This window comes from Pollachius pollachius (genome assembly GCF_949987615.1).
Source record: "Pollachius pollachius genome assembly, chromosome: 9".
Taxonomy (NCBI): domain Eukaryota; kingdom Metazoa; phylum Chordata; class Actinopteri; order Gadiformes; family Gadidae; genus Pollachius; species Pollachius pollachius.
The window spans coordinates 8766395-8781299 of NC_136942.1; the positions used below are offsets into that span (position 1 = coordinate 8766395).

General features: G+C 49.2%; 2 protein-coding genes across 5 annotated transcripts; one reads left to right on the plus strand and one right to left on the minus strand.

Annotated features, from left to right (window-relative positions):
• Window positions 1-2321: 2321 nt before the first annotated feature.
• On the minus strand, window positions 2322-9517 carry irf7 (interferon regulatory factor 7). Of its 4 annotated transcripts, none has more exons than XM_079742618.1 (10): window positions 9457-9517; window positions 9054-9207; window positions 8672-8849; window positions 8037-8116; window positions 7525-7582; window positions 6992-7138; window positions 6061-6263; window positions 5165-5366; window positions 4225-4340; window positions 2322-3131 (listed from the first exon to the last, which is right to left on the minus strand). In XM_079742618.1, exons 1-10 carry the CDS (start codon window positions 9513-9515, stop codon window positions 2955-2957), a joined length of 1374 nt encoding a protein of 457 aa, XP_079598744.1. In that variant the 5' UTR covers window positions 9516-9517; the 3' UTR covers window positions 2322-2954. The 4 variants fall into 4 exon arrangements, with proteins under 4 accessions (XP_079598744.1, XP_079598743.1, XP_079598742.1 ...); XM_079742617.1 differs by having other exon boundaries at window positions 6992-7135; window positions 7525-7585; XM_079742616.1 differs by having other exon boundaries at window positions 7525-7585.
• Window positions 9518-12888: 3371 nt separating this feature from the next.
• Window positions 12889-14655, plus strand: ascl1b (achaete-scute family bHLH transcription factor 1b). Its single transcript, XM_079743095.1, has one exon. It carries the CDS (start codon window positions 13088-13090, stop codon window positions 13724-13726), a length of 639 nt encoding a protein of 212 aa, XP_079599221.1. The 5' UTR covers window positions 12889-13087; the 3' UTR covers window positions 13727-14655.
• The last annotated feature ends 250 nt before the right edge of the window (window positions 14656-14905 follow it).

Sequence of the window (14905 nt, forward strand, 5' to 3'; positions counted from 1 at the left end):
GCCTTCGCTGGGCAACACAGACTTTCAACTCCCTCCAAAGATTTTCTATGGGGTTGAGATCTGGAGACTGGCTAGGCCACTCCAGGACCTTGAAATGCTTCTTACGAAGCCACTCCTTCGTTGCCCGGGCGGTGTGTTTGGGGTCATTGTCATGCTGAAAGACCCAGCCACGTTTCATCTTCAGTGCCCTTGCTGATGGAAGGAGGTTTTCACTCAAAATCTCACGATACATGGCCCCATTCATTCTTTCCGTCACACTGATCAGACATCCTGGTCCCTTGGCAGAAAAACAGCCCCAAAGCATGATGTTTCCACCTCCATGCTTCACTGTAGGTATGGTGTTCTTTGGATGCAACTCAGCATTCTTTCTCCTCCAAACACGACGAGTTGAGTTTTTACCAAAAAGTTATATTTTGGTTTCATCTGACCGTATGACATTCTCCCAATCCTGTTCTGGATCATCCAAATGCTCTATAGCAAACTTCAAACGGGCCCGGACATGCACTGGCTTTAGCAGGGGGACACGTCTGGCACTGCAGGATTTGAGTCCCTGGCGGCGTAGTGTGTTAGTGATGGTAGCCTTTGTTACTTTGGTCCCAGCTCTCTGGAGGTCATTCACTAGGTCCCCCCGTGTGGTTCTGGGATTTTTGTTCACCGTTCTTGTGATCATTTTGACCCCACAGGGTGAGATCATGCGTGGAGCCCCAGATCGAGGGAGGTTATCAGTGGTCTTGTATGTATTCCATTTCCTAATAATTGCTCCCACAGTTGATTTCTTCACACCAAGCTGCTTACCTATTGCAGATTCAGACTTCCCAGCCTAGTGCAGGTCTACAATTGTGTTTCTGGTGTCCTTTGACAGCTCTTTGGTCTTGGCCATAGTGGAGTTTGGAGTGTGACTGTTTGAGGTTGTGGACAGGTGTCTTTTATACTGATAAGGAGTTCAAACAGGTGCCATTAATACAGGTAACGAGTGGAGGACAGAGGAGCCTCTTAAAGAAGAAGTTACAGGTCTGTGACAGCCAGAAATCTTGCTGGTTTGTAGGTGACCAAATACTTATTTTCCACCATAATTTGCAAAAAAATTCTTAAAAAATCAGACAATGTGATTTTCTGGATTTTTTTTTTTTCATTTTGTCTCTCATAGCTGAGGTTTACCTATGATGAAAATTACAGGCCTCTCTCGTCTTTTTAAGTGGGAGAACTTGCACAATTGGTCGCTGACTAAATACTTTTTTGCCCCACTGTATATATATATATATATATATATATATATATACACACACACACACACAAGTTTGGGTGTGTGTGTTTCCAATATATTGAGCAGTTACCGAGCATAGCAGCAAGTCTGGTGAGTCATATTCCATTTCCTCTCGTTAATTCCAATGTTGGTTTGTGGCTTTCAGATATGTGCGCTTAATGAAAGTGTGTGTAACCACAGAATTTGGGCGTGGTTGAGGAACGTGTTTATGACTCAATAATCGTTTGTTAGTAGGCCAAGATAGTTTTTCTCTGGACCTTGGGGCTCGGCAGAAAGCCTGATTTCCACCGGGGACGTAAGCGCCGCGGAACGGCTGCGCCGCGGTCACCGCTGCTCATCGTTGCCATTCTAATCATTGAAACCATTTCCACCGGGCGCGCTGCGGAACGTCTCAGCAGCGTCCCAGGAGCGGCACGCCGCGCCGCAGCGCCATCATTCCGTAGCGCTTCTATTTTTGACGCGAGCCGTTGCTGAACCGCGTCAATTTCAACAGAGCAGCTCGAGCTGGGCAGGAAGGGAAAAAGTAAAAGCCATAGAGCATCCGGTCAATTTTCAAAATAAAACACAATACTCAGCTCATGTAGCCTATCACAACTTCACATCAACATTACTTCATGACCGGTGTAACCAGTTCAGCAGTCAATCAATCAAAGGGTCTCAGACGGTCGGCAACATGGACGACGAGAGACTGATTGTCGAAGTGGAGCAACATAAAATAATTTATGAAATAAATCATCCTTTCTATAAGGACAATGTCAGAAAGGACAAAGCCTGGCATTTAATTGCAGTAGTTTTGGGAGTGGAAGGGGAGTACATTAGGTTTAGGATTATCGCATGATCTCGTGATCTCGCGTGAATACGGCTGGCTCGCAAGGCAGCGCTACGCTGCCGTTACGCGCCCGGTGGAAATTGACGCAGGGCAGAGTTCGCAGCCGTTCCGCGGCGCGTACGTCCATGGTGGAAATCAGGCGTAAGTCTTTATCTTATCACACATATTTTGTATGGGGTATGTCGTATAATTCCACAAGTAAACACGAATATTAAAAAGTAGACATCGTAGTAGTAGCTTTTTTATTAAAAATAAAAACACTCCAAGCTCCTTAAACCATTAAACTCCCACTGTATTTCGAAGGGCACTTCTTTAAGTAAATGCCTTTGTTTCTGGCTCACAGGATATATATGTAACACAAAAAGGATGTATTTACAAACGGGTCATCAAACAGGGAAATGTGCTTTAAATTACATGATAAAAAAAAAATCATATGTAAACTACAAAATATCATCAACCAAATAATGATTTTAGTTGCGTCATGAAAAAAAAGCAACGGTCACATTTAACATACCCATAAGAATGGTAGTTCTAAATTCCAGTTAACAACAGGTTTGACGGTGAGAATAGATACATATTTGACAACAGTGTATGTAAACACAGAGAAGTGACTGAAAGTGACTTAGGAAGTAATAAGACTGAAAGTGACTTAGGACAGTAAGAGAAGCCTTCTGGCATAAATATATATGAAAACCACGTCCCCACTACCAACTATATCAACAACTTAAATCCCACTTTCCGTATTATTACCTATAAAGAGAGTGAGGAAGCATATGTGCCTGTACAGATATGAAGATGAGAGATGGGTGAACTGTCTCTTATTCTGGGCTAGGTTTGTGTTCTGGATTACAGGTCTGTGGTCTAGTAGTGTCCTACGAGCTGGGGAGCCACTTGAGATACGGGCAGACTGAAGGCCGAGCTGATGAGGTCGTAGAGGCTGTCGTGGGAGATCTGTAGGCTGACGTTGGAGCTGTCCAGAGAGGACGCCCCCTCCATCTGGGCCATCTCGTAGAAGTACCGGCATATCAGAGGAACCACCTGTCAGCAGGGAGGAGGAGAGTCAGGTTGGACTGCACCTATAGGGCTCCTTTTCAGAGCACCTTTCCTAGTGCTCAGTGGTGAGGTCTGATCGCTCGAGCACCGTCTAAGGCATAATGGTGGAATAACCAAAGCTGTTTCCTCTGTGTTATGAAAGGCCACATCGACTGCTGAGGATCTGGGCCTATCGCAACCTTCAGCCTTTGTAGCCAATCACATTTGTTAAATGTGTCTATCGTGGCGTGATCAGGGTATGTAAACAACAGAGCTTGTCCTAAACAGGTTGGCTCCAGGAATAGCTTTCTTGTGGTATGTCCACTGCAGTGGCAGAATCACTGGCACACTTCCTGTTTCGGATACACTGAAGGAATCCTATATTCCCGAGGTGACTGGGCTGCGGATGAAGCTTCTTGCCAAGCGGCTTAATGAAAGAATGGGTAAAACGGCACTCAAGGACAACCTGTAGAGTTAGGCAGGGGGCTGGAGGGGAATTGCCAGGGAGGGCTAACTGAAAGGCAGCCGATGTCTGTAGTACTGCAGTAGCACCTCTTTGTCTGAGAAGGCTAGTGATAGCACGTCGAGTATCAATGCTTTCCCTCTGCTGTGACTCAGATCCATGTCTGTCTTGTGGTTGGCAGATAGACGCTTACTGTGGTGTCTGACTTCAACTTTTGTTTGAAAGCTTGCCAGAGAAGCACGAGGTCTTTGGTTTTTAAACTGATAATGTCAGGCAGTAAGATTTACGACGTGGACCTGTGTGGACCTGTGTGTGTGCTTCTGTCTGTGTCTTGCGCACTATGCAGAGTAAATGAGTACCACTCACCTGGTTAATGGTGTGTAGATAGATATGTTTAACCCTGAACAAGTGGTAGCTATTAATGGGGGTTGACTTTGCTTGGTTTCCTCCCAGGATTTTTAAAGTAAGTAAGACCTTCACCCTTGCACCCTTCGCTCTGCATCAGCACACACCCTCAGACCACCTAAGACCAAGATCCGCACCATGGCGATCAGGCTTTCTCCGCTGCTGCCCCCAGACTATATGTATATATATATATATATATATAGTCTATATATATATATATATCTTGTTTACCTTGACAACAATGAGCTTTTTCTCCAGCGGTTTTCCATCAGGGAACTTCTCCCCAAAGCACATGTTGACGACATATTCTGGAGATCCCCTTCGGTTCTCCTTAAACTCTTTGAGTTCTGCAACAGAAAATCAGGGTTAGCTGAGCTAACTGTCTAACCCCTACCTACTTCTTAATAGCCTGTCTGTACTGTCTAACCCCTACTTGCTCTTAAGGACCTGTCTCTACTGTCAAACCCCTACCTGCTCATTGATGACCTGTTTCTACTGTCTAACCCCTACCTGCTCCTTAATGACCTGTCTCCATACTGTCTAACCCCTACCTGCTCCTTAATGACCTGTATCCATACTGTCTAACCCCTACCTGCTCCTTAATGACCTGTCTCCATACTGTCTTACACCCACCTGCTCCTTAATGACCTGTTTCCATGCTGTCTAACCCCTACCTGTTCCTTAATGACCTGTCTCCATACTGTCTAACCCCTACCTGTTCCTTAATGACCTGTCTCCATACTGTCTAACCCCTACCTGTTCCTTAATGACCTGTCTCCATACTGTCTAACCCCTACCCGCTCCTTAATGACCTGTCTCCATACTGTCTAACCCCTACCTGTTCCTTAATGCCCTGTCTCCATACTGTCTAACCCCTACCTGTTCCTTAATGCCCTGTCTCCATACTGTCTAACCCCTACCTGTTCCTTAATGCCCTGTCTCCATACTGTCTAACCCCTACCTGTTCCTTAATGCCCTGTCTCCATACTGTCTAACCCCTACCTGTTCCTTAATGCCCTGTCTCCATACTGTCTAACCCCTACCCGCTCCTTAATGACCTGTCTCCATACTGTCTAACCCCTACCTGCTCCTTAATTAACTTGAAGTCCCCATCAGTGGCTTGGGATAGAAGTGTTTGCTCAATAATAGTAAAAAGTAGGACCGCTCTTACCTTTAACGTACTTCTCGAAGCTGAGCAGCTCCACCAGGGTGTTCTGGGGCAGCTTCTGGGGGTCCGGGGAGGCCTGGCTGGGGTCGGCCGTGCTGGCGAACACGTGGCAGCGGTCCTGCCGGCAGGCGTACAGCCCGGTCTCCCGCACCTCCAACAGCAGGCCCCGCTGGATGCTGCTCAGGATGCGGTTGGTGAACTCCACCTGGGGGAGGGAGAGAGGGGAGAGAGGGGAGAGGGGAGAGGCTGAGAGGCGGAGCCAACCCTGGGGAGTCACGTGGATGGTCGCCTAGGAGCACTGTTGTCGCCTGGGGTAAGAGGATTGCGTTGCAGCTCGACGTGTAGCTCGAGGGAGTAGGGAGTGTGTAAGTGTGCGTAAGTGTGTGTTTGTGTGTGTGTGTGTGTGTGTTTGTGTGTCTATGGAATGTGTGTTTCTGTGGACTGTGTGTATTTTTGTGCACTGTGTGCACGTGTGTGTGTGTGTGTGTGTGTGTGTGTGTGGAGAGGACAGCAGGCGTGACATCTCCTGCTAGTTTTGTTGAGTTGATGACCAAAGCAACGGTCGACCAATCGGCCTGCTTGGCTCAACAACATCCTCACACACATGGACAGGATTTGCACCGGAAAACATTGTTGATTTTCCACCACACAGATTTGAACAACACACCAAGAACAAGCAAGCACTGGTTGGCCCGTGCTGAAGGAGTTGCACAAGACCACCAATCACCGGGTCTGGGTCTGGGTCTGGGTCTGGAGGGGGGTCTAGGTCTGGGGGGGTCGTACTGGGTCTAGGTCTGGGGGGGGGCGGTGTCTGGGTCTAGGTCTGGGGGGATCTAGGTCTGGGGGGGTCTGGGTCTCATGCACTGTACACTGTGCACCACCGCGTGCCGTCTGCCCACCTGTTTGTGGTCCCGCAGGGTGTCGGTGGGGGGGAAGCAGATGGGCCGGGCCTGGAGCTCTGTGGCCTCGTTGCAGTAGTGCAGCTGGATGCGGGGCCAGGACAGCTGGGTCTTCAGCATCTCCACCTTCCGGTAGTGCACCGAGATCTCCAGGTCAAAGAGGGAGGGCTGCAGGCCGGAGTCCAGCACCGGCGGCGGGTTGACTGGGGAGAGATGCACCGATACAGGATTAAGTACGATGAAGTCACAAAGATATATCACAAGAAAGGTGTTCTTATACACGCAAAACACACATGAACGAGTCACAGCTTGACAGTCGTCCTCATTCCCAAGATAGTCTCGTACAGGACCCTTGATTCTGTCCAGTGATCTTGGAAACCCTTGTGTTTTCCAAATGAAATCAATGAACCATTTATATCATCCACACGTTTTACATCCATATGTTGCCTCAGAATCCATCGAAACATCTGCAAACCAGTACAGGACGATAAGTCTCGTCACCTGCTGCCACCTCTCACACCCAAGGTGGGACTGGCCCCTCTTACACCCCAGGTGGGCGTGGCCCCCTCTCCAGGTGTTGAAAATGAAAGTGCTTAAAAAAGGAAATGGAATTCAACACGAGTTGTGGGTAGTTTACTGAAGTTCCCCTTTTCCGGACCAGACTCGGGCTGAGCCCTGAGCTCTCTTAACTTTAAGCACACGGAAAAAATCCCTGAATCTCCAGAGGAAAAATCCTAAAGAAGTAACACAGAAGGGGGATCCCTTCTTCCAGGGAATGTGAGAAGGGCAACAGGTACCAAAGGTTAGAGTTTAACCACAGCAAGTTTGCATACCAAAGTCTATCTACCCACTCGGTTCTTTCCAGCATAACATAATGCATAAAAAAACGTTAAGTCATGTGGTCCATTGCTAGTAACCCTGTTATAAATACCGGGGTAGTACGCCTGCGGCTGTGGTGGGAGCTGTGGTTGGGTCTGCATGGCTTGCATCGTCTCCCCCGTCGCCTGCTGGTTTGTGGCGTACACCCCCAGCCCCATGGCACTCTGCTGGCCGTAGCTCTCCGCCCACTGCTCGCCTACTGTCACACACAGCGTCACAGCACGCACAGTTACCACAGCGGCAGCGGACGCATTAGGAAGTGAGATCGGCCCACTGCATAACAGTCAGAAAAAGAGAATGATAATATCATTCGAGGGCGACAGTAGCTCTGGAGGTAGAGCGGGTTGACAGGTAACCTGAAGGTTGCTAGTTTGATCCCCGGCTCCTCCTAGCTGAGTGTCGAGGTGTCCCTGAGCAAGACGCCTAACCCCAACTGCTCCCGACAAGCTGGCTGGCTGTACTAGTAATGATGATAATCAGCATAACACTTTTGTGTCGTCCTCTGAGTTCTCCATTATATCGCTTGCCACGTCTGGAAGTTGTTATTCAGTAAAGTTTCTGTACAGGAGGAAACAGGGATTCTACCTGTTTGTTGACAGGGGTCATCCAGTAAATCCAATGTCATGAGGTGTTCCAGGATATTCTGCTGTGAGGAGAGAAAGGGAGGAGGTTACTTATGTATGACCGACGTCCTGTACAGCTGGCTTTATTACACCACGCAAATTGTAAATGGTAATTTTAAAAGGCACTTTTCTGATGTGTGGCCACTCAAATGGTTTACAATGGGCCTCGCATTCACCCATTCATGCACACATTCATACACCCGTTCATACACACCTTCTTACAAACATTCATACACGCGTTCATACACCCATTTGTACACACTTTCATACACCCAGTCTTAGACACATTCATCCACCCATTCAACCACCAATTCTTCCACCCGATCATCCATTCCCCCACGTCGGTGTCGACCATGCGAGGGAACAGCCAACAGGTCGTCAGGAGCAGTTATGACGAGGTGCCTTAATCAGGGATACCTCAACACCTGCTGTACCTCCTGAGCCACTGATTGTGGGGGTAGCTCTGTCCCCTACCTCATGCCCAGGTGGGTAGCTCTCCGTCGGGGAACTGTAAATCACGGGTACCATGTCCTCCTCCGGGGGCGAAGGCTGGTCTACAGATGCACACAGAAGATGGAAACACTGTTAACTCCTTAAACGGCTTTTGAGCATTACATTACATCACAATAACTGCCTCCGTTTTGGAAGCACATAACATCAGATGGTTAGTGTTTGTGTTGGTCGTAAAAAAAAAATCCCCATATGTTTTCATATACTGTTTTTTCATATAATAAATATACTTCCCAAATTGTCTCATGGTGTAGTGGTTAAATCTTGAAATGATTTCTCATTTTGGGGAGATAATGAAACTGAGTTCCTCATGCCAGTTGAGGCTATAGGTTGCGGTATATTGACGATGGTTTAGGATTTTACAGAAGCCTACTGCAACTCTCCTGAGTCCTCTCAATTTGATTGAGGCTCATGGTTCTCATGAAGTGCATGAATGCATGAGAACCGTGAGACTCAATCAAAACACAATGTTATCCACACAAATTTTGTCGAGGAAAAAGGTCTGATGGCAGCTCTAATTAACGCACATTTTATCAATTAACTGACGCTATGCAACATGGTGTGGATGAAACAGTGAAAGCAATGAGGGGTCATCTTACAGGCAGCCTCCCTATTGATGATCTCGTAGATCTTGTGCGGGTCCTCGGAGATCTTGGAGTTGTCCTTGGTCATCCTGAAGCGTTTGTTGAGGTTCTTCAGAGCGCAGCGGAAGTTGGTCTTCCATTTGGCCTTGTCGTTTGGAAACTCGTGGATTTTACCGCTGGCCACGGCCCATGCCTGCGTACAGCCCACACACACGCACACATACGCACACAGACACGCACACGTACACACACGCACACGCACAAACCATGGACAACAGTGGAGTGATGCATCAGCAGAGAAACACAGGTGGCCCACTGGTGCAGTGGAGTGTAGAAATATTTTTTAAAAAAAACACTTTTTGTATAATGCGGAATCGTTAACCAAGCAGCGACCTACCCGAAATATTTTACAGTCCTCGTCGTTGCAGTCCTTTCGGGAGTTGTGTTTCCAGGGAACTCTGAACAGATTCGTGCTGATGTAGGACAAACCCGGGTAGTTGCCGGTTTCCACTTGCTCGATTAGCCAGTTGGCGAACAGCGGCTTGTGACTGCTGCGGAGACGAGAGAAACTTCAGTCGCGTGAAATAGAGAGACAGTAAGAGAGAGACTTTATGTGTGTGCGTCCGTGCGTGTGTGTACGCGTGTGTGCGTGTTTCTGTAAGCGTGTGTGTTTGTGTGTGGGGGGAATGTGTACGTGTAAGCGTGCGTGTGAATGCGCGCACGTGTGTGGTCGCGCGCGCGTGTGTGTGCGTGTGTTAGAGAGAGAAAAAGTCACAGAAAGACAGACAGACAGTAACTACCTTTGCATGTTTGCAGTGTACTTCGTTGTGTCGTCCCGGACGAAGTGAGCACTTCGCATGGATGCGCTCTTATATGGAGGCGTAATATCACGCAAGGTGTCTCCCCTCCTTCAGTGGGAGGAGAGCAAATACCTACGGACCAAACGCACTTCCGGTGCTTTTGCCTGGGAAACCGAAAGTGAGACGACGAAACGAAACCTTTTAGGGTTGCATCATCGGTGCAATCAGTAGAGGACGGTGATGTACTCTGGAAACAATAGGGACGCAAAGACCACAACTGATGATGACACAGCACTTGAGTTTTATCAGCCATCGTTCTTCCTTTGACCTGAGATGTTACAGGGTGCAGATTCAATCTAGATATGTTCAAACCATGTAGTGACAGGTCTTATAGAAGTGTTGTTACACTAGTTAGTGAAAGGTTGAGGTCTGATGGGGGTCTTGTTACACTAGGGTGGAGGTATGATGGGGTTATTGTTACACTAGGCAGTGACAGGTGTTGAGGGAGATTGTTCTCATACCAGGATCCTAAATTGACAGCCTGAACCAGAGCAGCTGCAGGCCTGGTTTTGGCCGAGAGTCGGCGTGCATTCTGGGTCTAAAATAGCCGATCACATTGGCTTCCTGCGAATTAGAGTGGATCACACCGGCCGAGAACCAATCAGCATCGTCCGGGTCTGGCTCATGCTGCAGGTGTTTTACTGAGTCTCGTAGACTGTATATATTTAGAAACCATGTTCAGAGAGAGTGAGAGAGGGAGAGTTGTCTCTCTCACTTAGGGGTTCTCCCTCTCTGATGGAGCCCAGTTACCTCCTCTTTCCGTCACACAACGCTCACAGTGATCCTTCGACCCCAGGCCTGTGACGACCGCCACACACAATACAGAGACTCTCCCCCACTTCTCCGTAGCCTTCATCGTAAAGGAGAAGTGGGCTGATGCACCACAGCCGTCGTAGACAGCAGTGTCAGGCTAGCCTCTAGCTGGCACCCCTCACAACATCCATCTCCGACCCTGCAGTCTGCAGGGGAATATGGAAGTGATAGGCGCTCTGTGATGCACACTTCTCCCTTTGCGCTGCTCCCACCTCATCCTGGGCTTCTGCAGAACACAAACACACGCACACACACACACACACACACACACACACACACAAACACACACACACACACACACACACACACACACAAACACACCCCCACACACACACACTCCGTCTCGTGCTCGTGCTTGTGTTTAGGGAAAGCCTTCACACACCGCTCAGTGTTGGTGTTGAGCAGAAGTTTGTGTTCAGCATCTCAGACCGTCTTACATCCAACTGCACTTAGTGGTGTGACATGTTTTGAGCTAGCTTTCTCTCTCTCTCTCTCTCTCTCTCTCTCTCTCTCTCTCTCTCTCTCTCTCTCTCTCTCTCTCTCTCTCTCTTTTACATATGCACACATATGTACACAGACATACACTCATCTCAACTCATCTCATCTTCTACCGCTTATCCGGGGTCGGGTCACGGGGGCAGCAGCTCCAGCAGCACGCCCCAGACTTCCCTTTCCCGGGCCACATTGAGCAGCTCTGACAGGAGAATCCCGAGGCGTTCCCGCAGGCCAGTGTTGAGATATAATCTCTCCACCTAGTCCTGGGTCTTCCCCGAGGCCTCCTCCCCACTGGACGTGCATGAAACACCTCCCTATGAGGCGCCAAGTGGGCATGCTTACCAGATACCCGAACCACCTCAAATGAGGTGTCATATCCCCCTTAAACACTCACGACGGAACTATGGAGCATTCCATGGTTAAAAGGCTCTCTTGAGAAGAGCCTTTTAAAAGCGACGCATCCATCCTCGTGTGGGCTCCGTGGGCGTGAGGAGGCGTGTGTTAGCTGAACAGAGATGCGTCACGCCCCCTAGTGGCTCAAAGCCCAGTGCGGTTGGACTCAGGGAAAGACCTAAACAGACACTAACAGACACTAACAATGTGGAACAATTAAGAACGTTCCGAGGTCTTTTTTCCAACTCACAAACAATTGAATGGCTGCTTTGGGATTTCTGAGGTTTGGTTGTCCGACCTTTGTTTATCTTTATCTTGTAGAGTTGAGTTTGTAAGTTTGTTGTCCTGCCATGCAAGATTAAGAAGGAACTCACAGTAATAAGTGTTATTATATAATTTATTGTGTTTATTTTTTCACAATATCAGATATTGATGATCATTTGTGACACAATGACAATGAAAAGTTTATTATAGTCAAATAAGGTAGATGTAGTGACGTACATTCACCGCCAGAAGGCGCCCCAACCCAACTTTTCGGAGGTTGGCAAATACTTGTTGGGCGATGTTTCAAAACAGACCTGTCTTACTAGAGTTTCCTGCTGACGGGACGTTTTTAGAGCGTTGACTGTTTCTACAATAAAACATTTCGAGGGACAAATTAAAAGCAGTGTGTTTATGCAATGCTTGGATTAGATTTTGTTTCCAAATGTGTATCCAAAAGCCTATATCTTAAACAAATAACTTACAATTAACAGCCGATTGATACTATTTCCTACCAACATAGGCCTACTGATTTAACTTCTACATGACATTCAACATTTCAAGTAGCCTTTATATTTTCCCCGTGCGTAAAACTCACCCGCACTGTGCGTAAAGCGTGCGCTTTGAGTTAACGACGCGCAGATTACGCACCAAAATACAGGCTATACCTTTCAAGTTAAGACAGATATATTGTCCTGATTCGAAGGGATAACCTATCAACTGAGAACACAAATACCAATAACGATTAAACCGATATCAGGTTGTAAGGGCGGGTGTGATGCTCGCATTCTCCCTTTAACACGTTGAAATGTGTTTACCTTTATATTAGTCGTGTCTCTGTACCATTTTACTAATCGCCAATTACTGTGCACACAGAGACACGCTTGCCATTTATTTCCCTCTCTGAGCCGTAGCCTGGCTACCGGCGACGGAGCCCCCGGTATTTGCGGGATTGTAAAGAGCGCGAGGAGGAGTGTGGGGGGCTTAATAATTTGAAGACTTGCCAGGGGCACATTGTCAAATTCAAAAGCCATTTCAATGAACCGAACCATTCACTTTTTATTCTTTTTCTTTTTCTGCTCCCCCCCACCTCCCCTCTCTCTTCGCCCGATCGCAGCCCGTTTGAATCGACCAATAAGGGCCTTCAAGTCGGAGACATTGGAATGTAAATGAGCCCAGTAGCGCGTGCTCCTGGCGCAGTGAAAGCTCGGGATTGTTTATTGAGCTCCCGAAGCCACGCGCCTGGCTCGGGGAGGCGGCGCGCGCTGGAGAATCACACAGCGGGGGCGGGGCCTCGCGGTGAAGCGTGCGTCCCCAAAAAGAGAGGGGTGTGGGGTGGGGTGTGCGGGGCGCGTGTTGAAAAAGAGGAGTGCTGCCAAAGTTTGGGTCAGATCGGCTCGTGGTTGGAAGCAAGCGCAGTCAAGAGAGACTTTGGACTCCTGTTCGCATCCGCAGCGCACTCCAGGTAGCCGCACGCGAAGGACACGAGAGCTGCCCACTGCCTGCCCTTCATACTCCTCCTCATCCTTCTCCTCGAGGTCCCAGCCGGCACCTAAAACCTATTTTTCGCATTTATTTTCCTCCTCACGTTTCTTTTCGCTTTGTTACCATGGAAACCCAAACCACCACCATAACCACCACGCAACAGAACGGCTGCCCGTTCGGACTTACCGAGAGGCGCGCGACCCTCACCCTGCACGCCCCGGCCCAGGACTGCCCGGAGGTGCCCCTCCTCGTGCACCCGGGACTCACCGCGGCCGCCACCGCCGCGTCCTTCCAAAGCAAGAGCAAAGTGCTGAAAAGACAGCGCTCGAGCTCACCGGAGCTCCTCCGGTGCAAGCGGCGGCTGAGCTTCAACGGCCTGGGCTACTCCATGCCCCCTCAGCAGCCCCCCGTGGCGGTGGCGCGGCGCAACGAACGCGAGCGGAACCGCGTGAAGCAGGTCAACATGGGCTTCCAGACACTGCGGCAGCACGTGCCCAACGGGGCCGCCAACAAGAAGATGAGCAAGGTGGAGACGCTGCGCTCCGCGGTGGAGTACATCCGCGCGCTGCAGCAGCTTCTGGACGAGCACGACGCGGTGTCCGCCGCGTTCCAGTGCGGCCTGCCATCCCCGGCCATCTCCAACAGCTACTCTGCCGAGCCCGAGTCGCCCCGCTCCTCCGCCTACTCCTCTGACGAGGTGGAGCCGCTGAGCTCCGAGGAGCAGGAGCTCTTGGACTTTACGACGTGGTTCGACCGCTACTGAGAGGTCGCGACACCGGTGTGTGTCCGTGCGTAAAAGGGTTCCGCTCCTGCTTTCGCAGACCCGCGGCTAGGACTGACATGGTGATGTTGGGAGGCGTTCGGTTGGTGTGTGTGAAGTGTGTGAAGCACACTTCCGTGGCACTCGGTCTCCGCTCGGAAGAAAAGCGTTGACTCGCGATTGCCATCAGGGCTTCGTTTCCGTGCGTAACGCCATGGTCTCTATGAGTGTGTAAAGAGAGACAGAGACAAACACAAACACACACACAAACACACACATACACACACATACCACACACACACACACACACACACACACACACACACACACACACACACACACACACACACACACAGCCGTTGCTACGCTACAGAAGGACACACAAACAGGCAGTGTCACGACTGGAGCGAGCGACTGGGCCGCTCGCGTAAAGGACACGCCGGGTCTGGGGTCGCCAAGTTTACGCGCCTGGAATCAAACAAGTTGGTGTGTGTTTGAATAAGTGCAATTAATGTCAGCCAGCAGGCATGCTTGGCACAGCCTGGGCCGTGGCCCAGAGAGACTGCTCCAGAGACGTGTGTGTGTGTGTGTGTGTGTGTGAGGAGAGACACATCAAAGTGAATCACGCTGAACACACCACCGCTGCTCAGATCGACTTTACACTTCGCCAGCGGAGACGGTGGTCTACAGTGCAATGTTTTTAAATGAAGACAACGTTTTGGTAAAATGGGGATGAACTTTCGACATCTCCCGGACCACAAACACTGCCAAGCCTTGTCTGACAGTGACAGAGCGGGGGCGAGCGAGGGCCTGCGTGTTGGCACGCGTGTGTGTGTGTTGTGAGACTAGACAGCAATACCAACTACCTGTAAAAATGTTGAAGGGTTTTTCTGGTGGTAAAGATGAACTTTTTTTCCTTTTTAATTCTAAGTATGCACTTGCTCTCCATTCACAGAAGCCTACATGTACATATTGAGTTCGAACAGATATATTTTGTGGAAAAACATTTTTTTATGAATAAAATGACTCTATTTATATAACATGCTGGTCCCATCTCTTATTGTTGTGTGTTCCCTGTGTTTGCGCGCGTGACTGTGTGGATGTGTGAGTGCGTGCGTCTGTGTGCGTGTGTGTGTGTTTGTGTGTGTGTGTGTGTGTGTGTGTGTGTGTGTGTGTGTGTGT